This window comes from Eubalaena glacialis, chromosome 1 (assembly GCF_028564815.1).
Source record: "Eubalaena glacialis isolate mEubGla1 chromosome 1, mEubGla1.1.hap2.+ XY, whole genome shotgun sequence".
Classification (NCBI taxonomy): domain Eukaryota; kingdom Metazoa; phylum Chordata; class Mammalia; order Artiodactyla; family Balaenidae; genus Eubalaena; species Eubalaena glacialis.
The window spans coordinates 64,206,050-64,221,434 of NC_083716.1; the positions used below are offsets into that span (position 1 = coordinate 64,206,050).

The following is a 15,385-nucleotide window of genomic DNA, read 5'->3' on the forward strand; positions in this document are numbered from 1 at the left end:
TATAGAAACATAAATTCTACAAAGGACTGAGGGCTTCTCAGGGAACTGGCTTACCTAATAGCAAACGTGATGAAGCAGGTTGCACCCTCGCAGAGGACGCAAGCTCTGGAGACAGAAACTCGCCAGTAAAGGGCACACTGAGGGCAGGAAAGCAAACAGTCTCGCCTCACCCACCGGCTCAGGCCCACGGGGCATGGGTGCCTGGAGCACACACTGGGACACACACTCGGGGGCAGCCTGCGCAGCTGACCTGCAGGGCTTGCCGGGCGTGCAGGAGGCCAAGTGGCACTGCGAGTGCCATGTGTCATCCATCGCTGGCCTAGGAGCAGACAGACAGCCACAGAGAGGACAGGCCCGCTGTCCCTCCCCATCTGACAGAGGTGAGAAGATGCAAATGTGAGCTTTATGTCACCTCTGAAAGGGAGCCCTCCACGTTCCCTCTCCCGGTCCGTCAGCTCACCCAACATCCACTGAGGGCCTGCCCTGTGGCAGGTGCCGGGGTCATAGAGACACACAGGTGACTAAGCTCAGACCCTGCCCTTTGAGAGCCCAATGGGAATGTTCCAGGGGAAGAATGCAAACGGGGGTGAGAAGCAAGTTGCAGCCTGAGAAAAAAAATGAACAGGCCTGGAGGAGGTTGGGAGGAATGGGCTCTTCCTGCCCAGCTAAAGGCCCAGAGACCCCTCTGGGGTTGTAAAGCAGAAAACTGGGGTGCTCTTGACTTCCTCTCCTCTTCTTTCCTGCTCCCATCCCCTCAGACCCAGTGGACTCAACCAATAAATCCATACCATTTAATAGCGACGGTTGAAGCATATCGGGTACTGTGCTAATAAAGCCCTTTGCACACATAACAACTCTTATGATGTGACTAATATTATCCCCACTTTACAGATGAGGAAACTGAAGCACAGAGAGGCTTAGTAATTGCCCAAGGCCGCACAGCATGAAAAAGCCAAGGCTGGGATTTCAACCCAGGCAGTCTGGTTGCAGGGGTCATGCTCTCATCCCCTGCACTGCTCACTGGCAAGCTAAGGCCTCCAGCTAAGAGCCCTGCTGCATTGGGCCCACACACTGTCTTAAAAAATAGAACACTTTGCTTAAAAATCCATATTTCTGATTTCTCTCTTAAAATTCTCAAATGCAATACCAGATTGGCAGTCCCTTTAAACAGGAATTTGCCACTGTCCCACCTCTCCCCTAGTACCTGGCCCTCTTCCCTTGCGCTAATCCCTGCTCCTAGAGGCAGCAGAAGTCCCGACCTCCTGTGTACTGCGAACCCAGCCCTGTGCTAGGCATGCAGAGAAATGCAAAAATTTAAGACAGTTCCTGACTTCTGGGAACTGGGTGGCCAAGATGGGGGATGCCTCAAGCAGAGGGAAGGGAAGGCACCGTGGGAGGTGTGAACAGCATGAGCAAAGGCATGGGCTGCAAAGTGAGGTACAAACATACCAGGCTGGCTGGGGAGGAGTAAGGGTCTGCAGGGCAGGATCCACCATCGAGGCTGGAGAGGCAGGTGGAGCAAGGAGACAAGCTCTGCACCAATGCGGGGCCAGACATCCCCCGCCCCTCCCAGGGTTGTCGGCACAGATGTGTAAGGGCAGGCAGCCCGCAGGCCACGATGTATGGGGACAGGCCTGCCGGGCAGTTGGGTGAGGGCACCTCTGAAACTCCAGGCCTCACACTCCACATCCCAGGGCAGGCACAGACAGCAAGGCAGAGCCGGGTGCTTGCCAAGGAGCTGCCAGGAAAGCCCACTCACTCCCTAGACATCATGGAGCAACCCCGGGGCAAGGACAGATATTGGCACAAAGACACCGATGAGCCCCAGGCAAATCTGCTACAATAGCACTGCGCCAGCATGCAGCTGGAAGGATTAGCATCTTCCCCAAATACTAAAGTGACTCCTGCTTACAAACCTCCCATGGCTCCCTATGGCCACAGGGGCAAATCTAAGTCCACAGTGAGGCAGAGCTTCTCCAAACTACATTTTCATCGCCCCCCTTTCCCGTGGAGAGCTGAGATGACTTGCCATTTCCTGAATCCTGCAAAGACATAGGATTTCCTTCCCTGTGAATGCCTAAAATTCCTACCTCTTGGCTTTAAAACCTCCTATTGATGCTTTTATACCCAGCCCAAATGTCCTCTCTGCTGGGAAGCCTTCCCTGAGCACCTCTCCTTCTCAGTACTCACCTCCAGACCACCTACCAAGTGCATTACGCTTCCCTGCATTCCTACACAACACTGACATTTAGTGTGATCAGTCTTGTTTCATGCTGTCTACTGTGCATACCGGCCTTCTTTAAACCGTGGGTTCTGGAGCACAGGGAGAGAGGGGTGAGTTTCAACCCTGCATCCCCAGGAGCTGGTCAAGGGCCTGGCTGGGGGAAGGTGCCCACAGATTGTTAACAGAATGCTCACTTGGCACCTCTCAGTACCCTCCTGCCCTGGAAGGAACGTGGGGTTATTACAGACCAGTCGTAATACACTCCCTTGCACTGAGCAAGCACCATTTGGCCCATTCTGCAGAGAAAGCTGCCATAGCAGAGGGGGGGCAGGGCCTGGCCAACCCGGGAACCAGAGGTGGCCTCGGGCTCACATCAGAGAGCACTGATAATCTACGTACTGTTGCAGTACAAGGGACTCCAGCAATACTTTTAGTATTTCTCACCATTAATGATAACTGTAATTACTATAGTAATTACTATAAAAAAGTAATAAATATTACTATTAATAATCCCCATTTTTTAAGGCCCCACCATATACCAGACCCTTCACTTTTTTACATTTTCTTATTTAATCCTCTGAACAGCCCTATAGACGATTGTTCTCCTCTCCTCCTTACAGATGAGGAATCCCAAGCAGAGAGAGATTTAGAAACTTATTCAAGGTCACACAGCTAGTCTGTACTAGAGTAGAGAGACTCCACAATTTCTGCCACCCTAGACTGTTTCCTAATTATGACTAAAAATGCCTGTCACGGGGCTTTCTATGGGCCAGGCCCTACTGGTAACAGCTTTACTGAAACATAATTCATGTACCATACAATTCACCCATTTAAAGTGCAGAATGTTTGTATATGTATATGTATATGTATAACTGATTCACTTTGCTGTACACCTGAAACACAACATTGTAAATCAACTCTACTCCAATAAAAAAATTTCTTTTTTAAATTAAAAAAAAATAAAGTGCAGAATGTAATGGCTTTTCATCTCTGCATAAAGCTGTGCAACCCCACCACAATCAACTTTAGGACGTTTCATCACCCCACAGAGAAACCCTGGGCCATTTAAACTGTCAGTCCCCAACACACACGCCCTCCACCTGGCATCTTAATTCCATTTTAAAGACAAAAGGACTGAGGCTCAGAGAGCCGCTGGGACTTGCACACCATTGGGCAGAGGCTAGGAAGCAGAGCTGGGACACAGCCTCCCCTGCCCTCTCCCCATACCGCCTGCCAGGGGTCTACTCTGTAACCCGTTAAAAATGCACGTTCTGCAGAGGGTGGAAAACAGAACCAGATGGTGACAAATCTTACACGTGCGGCTGCTTCCACGCCAGGCCCGTGATTCACAGAGGCACTGAGGGCAAAGAGGGGGGGACGTGACGCCTCCCAGCCCCCATGACCCCAGTGCAGGGGCAGCGAGGCCCAGGAGCCCGGGAGACAGAGGTAGAAGCGGGGCAAGTGGCCTTCAGGAGGCTGGCAGCCTGGGCTCCTGATGGTATGCAGGGGTCCCACTCTGCTGATCTCATTCCTGCACCCAACCACCCCTCCAGGACCCACAAAGCAGTGCTCCCCCCACCCCCAGGCCTCCATGTGCCTCTCAGGACTTCAAACCACAACTTCTAGCAGAGAGTCTGTTCTGCTCCTGGCCCCAGCCAGGGGATCTGAGATGACCCAGGCCCTCCCTGCCCGCAGGCCCTGAGGTTTCAGGTCACAGGAGCATTGCGGGGACTGCCACGTTGATTGCCCGGGATCCCCAAGGGAGGCTCTGCAGAGTAGACCAGCCGGCTGCCACTGCTGCCTGGGCGCATTCCCAATCTGGGACCCCAGTGTCTGACAGCTGCCCCCAACCCCAGAGGAAACACTCTGCAGGTACGACTGGGCCTCCCCACATCACCTATGTCCTTCCCCCAAACACCCACAAGCCTGCTCTGGGTCAGTAGTTCTCTCTGCTGGCGAAGGGCCTGGCACTTTCTTTCATGTTTATAATGTCTGAACAATTTAGAGCCAATGCCACCTCCTCCAGGAGCCTTCCCTGATGCCCTAACCAAAACAAACGGGTCCTCCCGCTGCTGCCTCACACAGGATTGGAATCTGTCTGCTTTTATGTCTGGTTTCCCATTATCCTCCAGACTCATCTAAGGCAGGGGTCCTGGCTTCCTCATTCCTGGTCCCCCGCCCCGACCCCCTCCCCGACTATGACACACCAGGCCTTCCAGCAGAGCAGGTGGGAAGTGAGATAAAGTGCCCATTCCTCAGTGTCAGGCATGAATTAACCACCGTGCACAGAACCCGCCCAGTGTCTGTCCCGGTGCCCGCGGTGACTGACTCTGTGGGATGGCAGGAGACGTGGAAGAGATCATGGTCACTGCTCCCACTGCAGGTTCCAGCTGGAAAGGAGGATCGAGTCCTCAGTTTAGACACAGCACTTCTCACCAGAGCAGCTAAAGTCCAAACGGCTGCAAGTCTGTCCACACAGAGGAGGGTTTGTTCAGACTGTCTTCCAACTGGAAGGTCTGCTAAGCCGTGAGGGCCAAGCTCAGGACTGGTGTCTTTCCTCTCTGCACCTGCAGCCCCGCCCAGGCCTGGCAGGAGCAGACCCAGGACCCGCTAGGAAGGGGCAGTCAACTACAGATTTACAGTGGCCTGGCTTCAAGCTCCTCCAGCAAGGCCGGCCCTGTGTCACAAAGTACCAATGCCAGAGCTAGAAGGTGCTCTGAGCTCATCCATTACAGGCTCCATGATACACCCAGGAGGCAAGGGAGGCCCAGAGAAGGAGGGCAGCTTGCCCAGGGTCACACAGTCATGGCTCCCAACTCCCAGCCCAGACTCTTCTCAGATAACAGGCTGCTGCTTCCCTGCCCTGGGCCCCGTCTCCTATCCTGCCCTTCCTTCAAGGTCAGACCAAGGCCCACCTGCCCAGTGTCTTCTAGGATCACCTCCCCGGCCCCGTCCAGCATGGTGCTCCCTCACTGGCAAGCTCTTTCCTCTGCCCAGAACGCCCTACCCACCCTCTGGCCCCAACAAACTTCTATTCATCCTTCAAGACCCAGTTCAAATATTATCTTCTCTAAGACAAAGATAATAATCACTCCCATTTACCGAGTAGCCATCCCTGCTGTGCTACGGAAAACCAAAAAGTTACTGTTGAAACTATTTGTGGGGTACCCCCTGCTTAGCACCCAAGTTGCTTGAGGACAGAGACCTGACTCTCTGCAAAGCAGGGTTACAACAATATCTGTGTACGCACTCATGCAACTGAAAGGCTTTATAAACTATAAAGTCCTGTGCCAACAGAAGCTATATGTATTGATATTATCTTCACATCTCCTCCCCATGACTCAGTTTCCCCACTTACACGATGGATGAAGTTAATGAATGCACATGACAGTATGTGTGCTGTGCCCGGGCTATGGCTGCTGTTATTATTTGTGTCACTTTCACTTGCTTACATCTCCCTGTGGACCTTGCCCATGGCCAGTGCTCAGTACGTATTTTTTTGGACTGAATGACTTCAGCATTTGAGACATGGAAGAAGATGGGGTTAAAACTCAGAGTCCACATAAAGATGCAGAGTTAAATCTTATCATCAGAAGGGCTACACTGTGGCCTTTGAATCCAAAGGTGGCTCAGCTGGGTGACAGTGAACAGCCCTTGCTCTCACGGGACACAGGGCAGTTTTCTGGAGTGGGTTGGAAGTGAGGAAATCCCTGCCCTGGACAGAGAGCCTCTGTGCTGGGCTGTGGTCCCTGTCAGGGACCAGGTCAGGGAGACCCCTGAGAACTGGCCTTAGGGACTGGACTCTGGAGCCCAGGGCACAAGCAGGGTCCCAGCCCAGGAGGTCCAATTCTGCCTCTCACCAAACGCAGGGACCAGGCAAGCCACTCCCGGAGCCTCAGTTCCACTGCAGAACAGGCTTCCAGAAGCTCATCCATGGAGCCTCCGAGACCTGACCCAGCTTCTGCAAATGACTCGTAGAATCGATTTCTGTCTGCCAGGGAGGAGTAAGTGCAGCCCCTCTTTGGACAAATGAGAAGAGTAAAGCCCAGAGAGGGGAAGTGACTTGCCCAGGTCACATAGCCAATGAGAACGTTTACTCAGAGGCCACCAAAAGTCAGCAACATCAGCTGAGCATCCAGTGACCACTGTCAATGGCTGCTGAGCTGGTTCAATGATAAGAAGGTTTCCAGGGTGCAAAGGGTGTGGGCAGGTACATATTAATGGCGATGATCATCCACTCATGCTTTTGTTTAGGTCCCCGTGGACATTTATGGAGGTAGTCAAGGAAACGGGAGAACAGCTCTATCACTGAACAGCTTATAGCCCATTTGGCTGATGACTTCAGGTCACCATGTCATTCAGCCCAAGCCACTGATGTGCACTGGTGCTTTCTATCTCTCCATCTGCACAGACACTGGATCTCTAGGTGATTCCTCACGTCACTTTGGATTTTCAACCAAAACTTGTGGCTACAGCATAGCGCTAGCCACAGGCTGAGGAGAGTCCCAGGACTGCTGAGCCAGGGCAGGATGGCGGCCAAGGCTCACCCTGGCACCAGGACAAGGTCTCAGCCTTCTCCAGCTATCCTTACAATCTGGGTTCCTCAAAGTCCGTTCCACAGAACCCTCGCATTCCAGGTGATTCTGGTGCACACTCAACTCTGAAAACCAACCACTGCCTAGACCATGCTTCTCAATGGGGGCTCTAGTGCCTCCAATGGGGCAAAAATTGGTTCTTTGGGAGGCAAAAAATTTACTCTTTTCATATATAAAGCACAGATATACATAGAGTTTAAAAACAGATATTCAGTATAGCTGTGGTATTAAGGTTTCATTGGGGCGCAATTAGAGAAAAAATGTCTAAAAGGCTCCCCAGGGGCATGATAATGAAAAAAAGATTGAGAAACCCTGGTCTAGACAAAGGCAGCCATGACATTCAGCAGGAAGACACCTCGTAAGGATGGGAAGATGGTAAGAAGTGTTCCCAGCCCTGCCAGTAAGGAAAGACCCCTCCCCTTACCATCCCCCCATCTGACTCATCCCTCTCTTAAAGCTCAAAGGCAGAGGGGCAAGCAGGTCCTTTCCTGGACATATCAGCTCGTGCCTGGCAAAGCAGAGACCATGAAAACAGTGCCCATCAAGGCCTTGGAGCTGCCATGCAGGCTCACGAGGGCCTGATACACAGCAGACGGGGCAACAAGGGGAGTGGGATCCAGCCTGAGTTGAGCACGAGAAGGAGAGAAGCCACCTGTGGCTTTCTGGTTTGCAACGTGGAACCAACTAGCAGGGGGTTCCCTGTGCCTGGGAGGAGGGAGCAGGTCCTGAGAAAGGGAACTCAGATCAGAGAGCCACGGAGGAGCAGGCTGGCTTCGGGACGAGAGACAGTGGGGCACGAGGAAGGACACAGCAGTCAAAATAATAACAGCAGCTGATACCGACAGCCCTGACCATGTGCCAAGCAGGTGCCAACTACTGGCCGTGCTGCCTGGTGAGGTAGGTCATATTTTCATCACCAGCACACCAGCTCCAGGAGGGCAGGGGACTGTGTCTGTCTCAGGCACTGCCGTATCCCCAGCGCCCAACTGGCACGTGGAGCGCGCACAGTAAATACGTGCAGAATGAATAAATCCCACTTCATGGGTAAGGGAAAGGACCACAAGAGGGCAAGTAACTTATCCAAAGTGACACGGCCAGCGAGCGGCACAGCCAGGACTCAACCCCAGCAGAGCCTGCCCTCCTCACGCCTGCGCGTGTCTGCACTCAGACCCCTGACAGGTGAGCTGCGGTCCCGGTGTGTCAGTAGATGGTGAGGGGATGAACAGGATAAGGCACCATCCTATCTCGGCCACTTTACAGCTGGCACAGTATGAACCTGGTGGCCAAAGGGGCACGCGGGGCTCTCTCTGGAAAGCGGCGCAGCCCCTGACTTGGCCCAGACTGCAGGCTGTGCCCACAGGAATCTCAAACACACGGGAGCCAAGGAGAAAACCATGTCGGTCTGGCTCGGTGAGGGGGACGGGGAGGAAAGGGGGAGGATGGGGGGTGCTGCTTGATGAAAGCCTTGTCCCTTACCAATCCGTCGCAGTTGCTGATGGCGACAGCTGCCCCTGGCATGCCCGTGACACCCCCGGTGTAGACACACTCCCTCTGCAAGGGCTGACGGAACAGCTCCCGAAAATCCTCCTGCCACTCCACCGAGGCTCCGGGCACCACCAGCCGCCGGTTGGGCCGCAGGTGTAAGTGCAGTTCCTCCCCAGAAACAGTGACGTTGAAGTAGAGGGAGGAGCGCCCCACCCTGCCAGGCTGCAAGGTCACTCCTTTGGGGCGCAGTGGGCTTCGAGCCACCCGCAGGTGACCGGAGTGTGACAGTGGTGCCGGTGGCCTGTCCACCTCTGTACTCCCTGAGGAGGCTGCTGGTGGCCCAGATACCACGTGGGAGAGGAAGCGTCCCTGAGAATCTGTGCTGCAGGGCACTGTCACACCATAGTCACTGAGCTTTCTTGAGAAGCGCAACTCTGTTGGAAATAAAGAAAGAGTTACTTCGGTGCCGTCTGGGCAGAGCTAAGCTGGGGAAGCTGGAAATCCCATGGGGGCAGGAAGGGCTCTGCAACCTTGACCATCACCTTGGAGGAACCCCTTAGCCCAAGTTCATCTATTTCTCATCCAGTGCTTCCAGAGCCCCTGGATCTCTGCGCTTGGAATGATCGGTGTTCAAGTTTGTAAACTGCTAGACACACATTGCACCCCATAGTCCCCAGGCCCTTGTTACAGCTAGCGGAGGAAAACAAATGATGCCAAACAGAGTCCTGTCACTCTAGCAACAAACCTTCCAAGCTTGGGCACTACAGTGGAAATTCCCCGAAAGCCCCCAGGGCAAAGAGGGATGGCTGGATGTGCCCAAACTCCCCAGTGCCCTGAAGTCACCAGCCCACCCCGGGGTAGGGCCCTCGTCACCAAGCTCCTGGAACACAGCTGGCAAAACAAACACACCTAGAAACTCAGGGCCTCCTGGGCACGTGTCAAGGAGAAAAGAGGAGCTGGAGAGGGAAGGGAGAGAATACAGGTTCTACATTTTTCCAAGTTTAGAAAGAAAACTTTTTTAAGCAGCACAGTGGCTGCCGAGATTTCTACATGGCCCAGCCCCAAGCTGGGTAAATATAGATCTTCAAAAATAAAAGGAGACGCAGGGGTGACCTGCCCACTCGGACTGAATTAAGTGTGAGGTCATGGCCCCATGCTCCAGGCTGCATGCCAGCAGCCCGTCCTCACACAGCTCTCGCTAAGCCCAGCCAGGCCGGGCAGGAATGACAGCTCCCTGGCTTCTAGGCCTAGTGATTCATGGATAGGAGTTAGGGAGGAATTTTCATTTCCACACAGCTCTATCTCTTGTGTCCCCAGCCCCCTTCACGGCACTGATAAAACCTAGAAAATGATGTGCCCTGAAAATCCCTCCTGCCCAAGGCAGTTATTGGAGGGCGGGGAGGGAGATGACGAACTTTCCTCTGGTTTTACCCTTTGCAGCAGAACACCCCCAAGACTTTAGCTAGGGGGATCCTGTTTGGTACATGAACAGAGCTCAAAGACAAGCAGGCACCCTGCCTGGAAATGACCAGAGCCCCCTCCCCATGCTCAGAGCCACCAGGAGGGCACCTCACACTGCAAAGTGAGGGTGGAGGGTGTCTGATCTGCGTGTGAGAGGCTGTCTGCACAGCACAGAGTGTGAGAATGCTGGGGGAGAGGGATGCATGTGTGTTTCTGTGCAGGAGTGTGAGTGCCCGGTGTTCACTGGGGTGTGGCGCAGCCACCTGCCAGCCTGATTCTTTGTGTGTGACAGTCAGATACTTGCACACACGTACACACATATGTGCACAGTGTATGCGTACAAGCTGGAGACAGAGAAGACACTGAGAGAAAGACACACAGGAGCGAGAGACAGAGAGTGAGAGAGAAACACAGAGACCAAGAGACAGATACACAGCCCCTAAGAAAAGGCTCCTATCCTCAAGTGCTCTCCTGGGGTCTTTCCCCAGTCTTGTGCCAGAAAGGGAGAGAAATCCCCGGACAGCGTCGGTGGCACTGGGGTAAGAAAAGATTGCTCGGACCCAGCGTGCGCACAGCCTCCCACCCCCTCGAAAGCTGCCGGGCTCCTCGGGCACCCTCGGGCCACCCTGACCCGCGTGCACCCCGGACCCCGCGCGCCCCTGCGCGCCCTACCCGCACGCACCTGGGGTCCTGCTGCCCGCGTTGGCGCAGAGCGCACAGTGCAAGAGCAGCAGGAAGGACAGCCGCGCGCGGAGAGGAGCCATGTGGCCGCTCGGGCACGCGGGCCGGGAGGGCGCCGAGCCCCGAGCTCCGGGCTGCGAGCGAGGCTGGGGCGCGCTCGGGGCTCCGGCCGGCCTTCGCCTCCTCCGCCGCCTCCCGCCTCGCGGCCTCCAGCCGCCCGATTCCGGCCCCACGCGCGGCGTCGCCGTCTGGACCGCTGGCTCCGGGAGCCCGAGGTTGCCGGCGGGAGAGTGGAGCGGCCGACGCGCCAGCGCCCCCAGTGCCAACTGCTGGCGGGTCAGTCCGCCAGCGCCTTGACGCTCCGGGACGCTGCGGGAGCCGGGCAAGTGGACCGCGGGGCGGGCCGGGGGTGGGCACACTGGCGGGGCGGGGCCGGGCGCGGGTCGGAGCTGGGGGCGCAGAGCGCCCGTGGGCGGGGCGCAGGGCGCGGATCGGAAGTGCCACGCGGAGCCCGAGCTGGGGCTTCGGGCGCCCTGGGCGAGTGTCCCCTCAGGCTCATGGGCTCCCCGGGAGTGACGGCCCTTACTTTCCTAGGCTTCTCCGCCCCACCCCCCTTTACTTGACTGCAGGGCCCAGTTTCCAGAGCTCCTGGGCCGATGGGATGTCCCACTGCCTTTGGATGGGGAGATGGTGAGCACCACCCCCACCCCCACCCCCAACCCCCGCCCCAAGAGAGTGTCTCCTTTCTCTCCTAATGGTCTTGATGCCCCCAGTAATCTTCCGCCCCTTGGATCTACCCGTTTTGCAGACTACAGCTCCCTGGGCCCCCAAGTGCAGTGACTGATCTGTGTCTTAGTCAAGAGCAGGGCTGAGCAAGGTGAGCCGAGAGCCCTGGCTTTACAGTCAGCCAGACCTGATTGAAATCCTAGCTCTGAGCCTCGGTTTCCTCGTCTGTGAAATGGGTGTTAATTATAGCACATAATAAGGTTCAATAAATGATAACCATTCTCTGCTTCCACACCTGGCACCAATGTACCCACCACACAGCCTAAGGTGGGAAAAACTGAGTCTAAGAGATAAGAGTGGCTGCTGGTTTTGCAATGCTGCTGAGACCCGTTCAGTAGTCAGGCAAACAGCCCAACTCCTGCTTTCCTTTCCTGCTTTACTCTATGAATGTGTTCCTAACAATTTTCGAATGCACTGTAAATCCAGAGGTGGGAATTGGAGAAAGGAGTTTTGTTTTTTTTGGTTTGTTTTGTTTTTAAGAACTGCAGAGTAAAGAACCTTTCTGTAAGGAACCTTTCTGTAATCTTTCTTTTGAGTTCAGACATTTTGTTGTAGGGCTTTCTTAAAGGGAGGCCAACTTGTGGATGCAAATTCTCTGACCAGACTTCTCTTGGGAATCCCTGGGTCCCCTGAAAGAGAACTTGGGTTCCTGCCCTCTTCTCTCTACGTGAGGTTTCCCAGTCCACACCCTCCCTGGGCTCTGAATATGGTCCCACTTTGTGGGCAGAGAGCTGGAATCTTCATCCTCACGGCTCCAGGACCTGACTCGGGGCCTCCTGAAAAGCAGCACTTGTGGAATGAATGAAATGACATCAGGGTTTTGGAGGGCCAGTACATTTATGAAGGAGGTTCAGAGAGCTGAGGTGACGTGTCCCAGGTCACACAGATCATCTGCAGCAGAGCTGGCATCAGGACCCAGAATCTAGTGCTGAGCAGGAGAGAGAGACAAGGGTGGGGGTCAGGAGACTGTTGTAGGCTAGACTGCCAGTACAGACCAAGTGACCAAGGGCAAGTCATTTCCCTCTTTGGGCTGCAGTACCCCATCTGTCAAAGGGGAAATGGTGAGGATCACAGGAGTCACAGACGTAAACTTTAAAGTCCTGTGGAAATGCAGAGTGTGTTCTATTCCAAGCAACATCAGAGCATCCAATTATTTGAAATGGCACCACCAAACAAATCTATATTAAGTTTGGGAAGAATTGAGTTCTCTTTCTCCTCTTTCTGGTTCTTTAAGATATGTGAAGTCAAGGGCCAGACTGTGGTTTTGTGTGTGAGGGCTGATGAAGCAAGAGTATGAGGGGTACACGTGTCAGTGGGAACTTGCAGGAGAGGCAGTGAACTGTCTCCATTCTGGCCCTCCGCAAACCCACCAGATGAGCTCAGGATTAAATGGCCTGCCTCCCTTCTCAGGGGCTCAGTTTTCCCAGCTGCAGAGTGGGGGCCCTGTGGCGACAGAAGGGAAAAGTCGTGGCATGTGATTGCTAATTTTCTCCCTCTGCAGGGCCATCCCAGAGGAACTTGCAGTGCTCTCCCTGGACTCCACCCCATACTTCCTGCCTTAGACTTGGTAAGTCAAGAGGGAGAGACTACAGCTGGGACCCCAGCAGCCTGACTCATGAACTGTGGGCTGGGGCCTTCCCTGGAGCCAGTCTCGGCAAGCAGAGAGCAAAACCTTTCCCTGGCTCTCTACCCCAACCCCCTTCCCTGGGGCTACAATGGTTGCTTTTGTTGGCAAATATTGTATGTCCAAGCTCTTTTCTACTGAGGAAGGCTTTGTTAGGAAGAGGGGACATGGGAGCAGAGCTCAGACCCTGGGCCAGAGAAGGTGGAGGAAATGGCTGCGTGGCCAGCCCTGTTTCTGGAGATGATCGGAGCCAAAGCAAAGAAATCTCCTGGCATCTGCCGGGACCCTCCGAGGACGGCAGGTTCTGGGTTCCCAGTCTCTCACCTGAGATTCTGCACGGGGCGGGGGGGGAAATGGCTTGGATGTTTCTCTTGCTCACAGCCCTCCGACACTTGTCCAACACTCCTCCCGTCCAAAGCCCTGGCAGGAGATGGGGAGATGCAAACAGCTTGAACTGCACACAGTCGGCAACCACCTGGAAGACATGACAGGTGCGTGAGAAAGCCTGACAACCAGGAGAGACAGGGACGGAGAAATGCGCACCGGATGCGGGAGCAGGGTCACCCATGAGCGCCCCCTGAGGAGGAAGGCAGCCCCCGACCGCTGGCGCATTCTCCTTTGAGCACAGACAAAACCCCAGAGACTGGAGCTGGAGGTGCCCTGAGATAGTCTCCAAGCCAGTGCCCCACCCCCATTTTACAGGTTCTGTCTACAGAGGGAGGGGACTCGCCTCTGGTTTCACAGCTAGTTTAGAGTGAGACTAAACCCCTGGCTTCAGAACCCAGGAAGCTGCTCTCTCACCTGCAGGAGCACAGCCTCTCTCCCAGGCACCAGCTCTTTCCCTCCCCTGCTCCACCTTCCAAGTGGAAGAAGAGGGGGTTTGAGGTTGAGACAACAAAATCTCCCCTCCTCAGGGGGAGTCACAGACGCCCCTAAGGAAGTAAGAGTCTCAGCCTGAGACAGGTCTCTGCAGCAAGAAGCCAGGAAGTCCCTGGGCGGGATGTGGATGGGGGAGACGACATAGTAGTGGCATAGGTTTGTCACAGCTTGGGGGCCCAGCAGGTGGCTGTCATTTGTTGAGTGCCAGCTGCTGTGCTTTACATGTTACCCTGAAACACACACAGAGCGTCCCTTTCTTATATCTCCTGATGTGACCAGTGACCCTCTGGGCTCTGACGTACTCAGGCGAGGAGAAAGGGAATTCCACCGTAGCTCAGTGAGAGCCACACCATCCACCCAGTTAGGAAGCCAGACAGCCAGGCCACCCTAGTCACCAACTCACCTCCAAGCCCTATGTAGTCAACTCCAAAGGAGCCCCAAATACAGCTACTTCCATCTCAAATGCATCCCCTGCCCCACCAGGTCACCAGCATCCCTTCAATGGCCACTGCCATAAGTTTGTCCTAACAGATCCTCCCCCCAGCTCTGGCCCCTGACACCTCTTCTCCAACTGCATCCGAGGACATATTTGAATCACACCTTAGATCATGTATCTGCCTTTGCTATAAAACCTCCAAAGGCTCTGTTACTCTTGGGATAAAGACCAGACTCCCTAACACAGCCTATGAGGCTCTGCACGGGGTGGTCCTGCTGACCTTCCTGCCTCTGTGTCCCCCCACTCACAGCCCTGCAGGCTAGCTCCTTGTATGCACCATGCTCATCTTGCCTCAGGGCCTTTGCACAGGCTGTCCACTCTGCCCTGAATGCTCTACCCTGCCTCTTCGCCCAGTCAATCCCTGCTCACCCTTTGGACAGCCTTCTAGTCGTCACTACCTGAAGCCTGTCCGGCCCTCCCAACCGGACACCATCTCTGTCCATCTCCTTCACAGTACTTCTCACTGTTGAGTTTCACCTGATTTTGTGTGATTCACAGATTAACATCTGCTTCCCCCCTGGACCATAAGTTCCACAGGGAGCAGGGACCTTGTCTGGATTTTTTTCCAAATTGTATCCTCAGTGCCTGTCCTGTGTTTGGCACCTAGTGGGCCCTCAATAAATATTAGTTAAATTAATAATCAAATGAATGGGAGCTGGAGAAAGAAAAGTTCATGGAAAATTTGGGGAGTTAACCACTTATAAAAACTGCCTAGCATAGGTAAATCTATAGAGATACTAATTAGGTTACTGGCTGCCAGGGCTTGGGGAGGAAAGGAATAGGGAGTGAGTGCTAATGGCTGTGGGGCTTCGATCTAAATTCAGAGAGTAGTGATGACTGCATAATTCTGTGACTATACTAAAAACACTGAATTGTACACTTTGGAAGAATGAATTTTATGGTATGCGAATTACATCTCAATAAAGCTGTTAAAAAAAAAGAAAAGAAAATTTGGGTACAACCATTATGGAGAACAGTATGGAGCTTCCTTAAAAAACTAAAAATAGAACTACCATATGATCCTGCAATCCCAATCCTGGGCATATATCCAAAGAAAACCATAATTCAAAAAGATACATGCACCCCAATGTTCACTGCAGCACTATTTACAATAGCCAGGACATGGAAGCAACCTAAGTGTCCATCGACAGATG

The 15,385-nt window shown here is 54.1% G+C and overlaps 1 protein-coding gene across 1 annotated transcript in view; it reads right to left on the minus strand.

The window, feature by feature from the left end:
* Positions 1 to 15,385, minus strand: part of ADAMTS14 (ADAM metallopeptidase with thrombospondin type 1 motif 14) — a gene marked incomplete at its 5' end in the record, with an annotated part of 112,270 nt that overhangs the window by 82,085 nt on the left and 14,800 nt on the right. The window contains 2 exons of the mRNA XM_061190284.1: positions 8,296 to 8,738; positions 13,181 to 13,331. Coding sequence (XP_061046267.1) covers positions 8,296 to 8,738; positions 13,181 to 13,331 — 594 coding nt within the window. The remainder of the gene's footprint in view (positions 1 to 8,295; positions 8,739 to 13,180; positions 13,332 to 15,385) is intronic.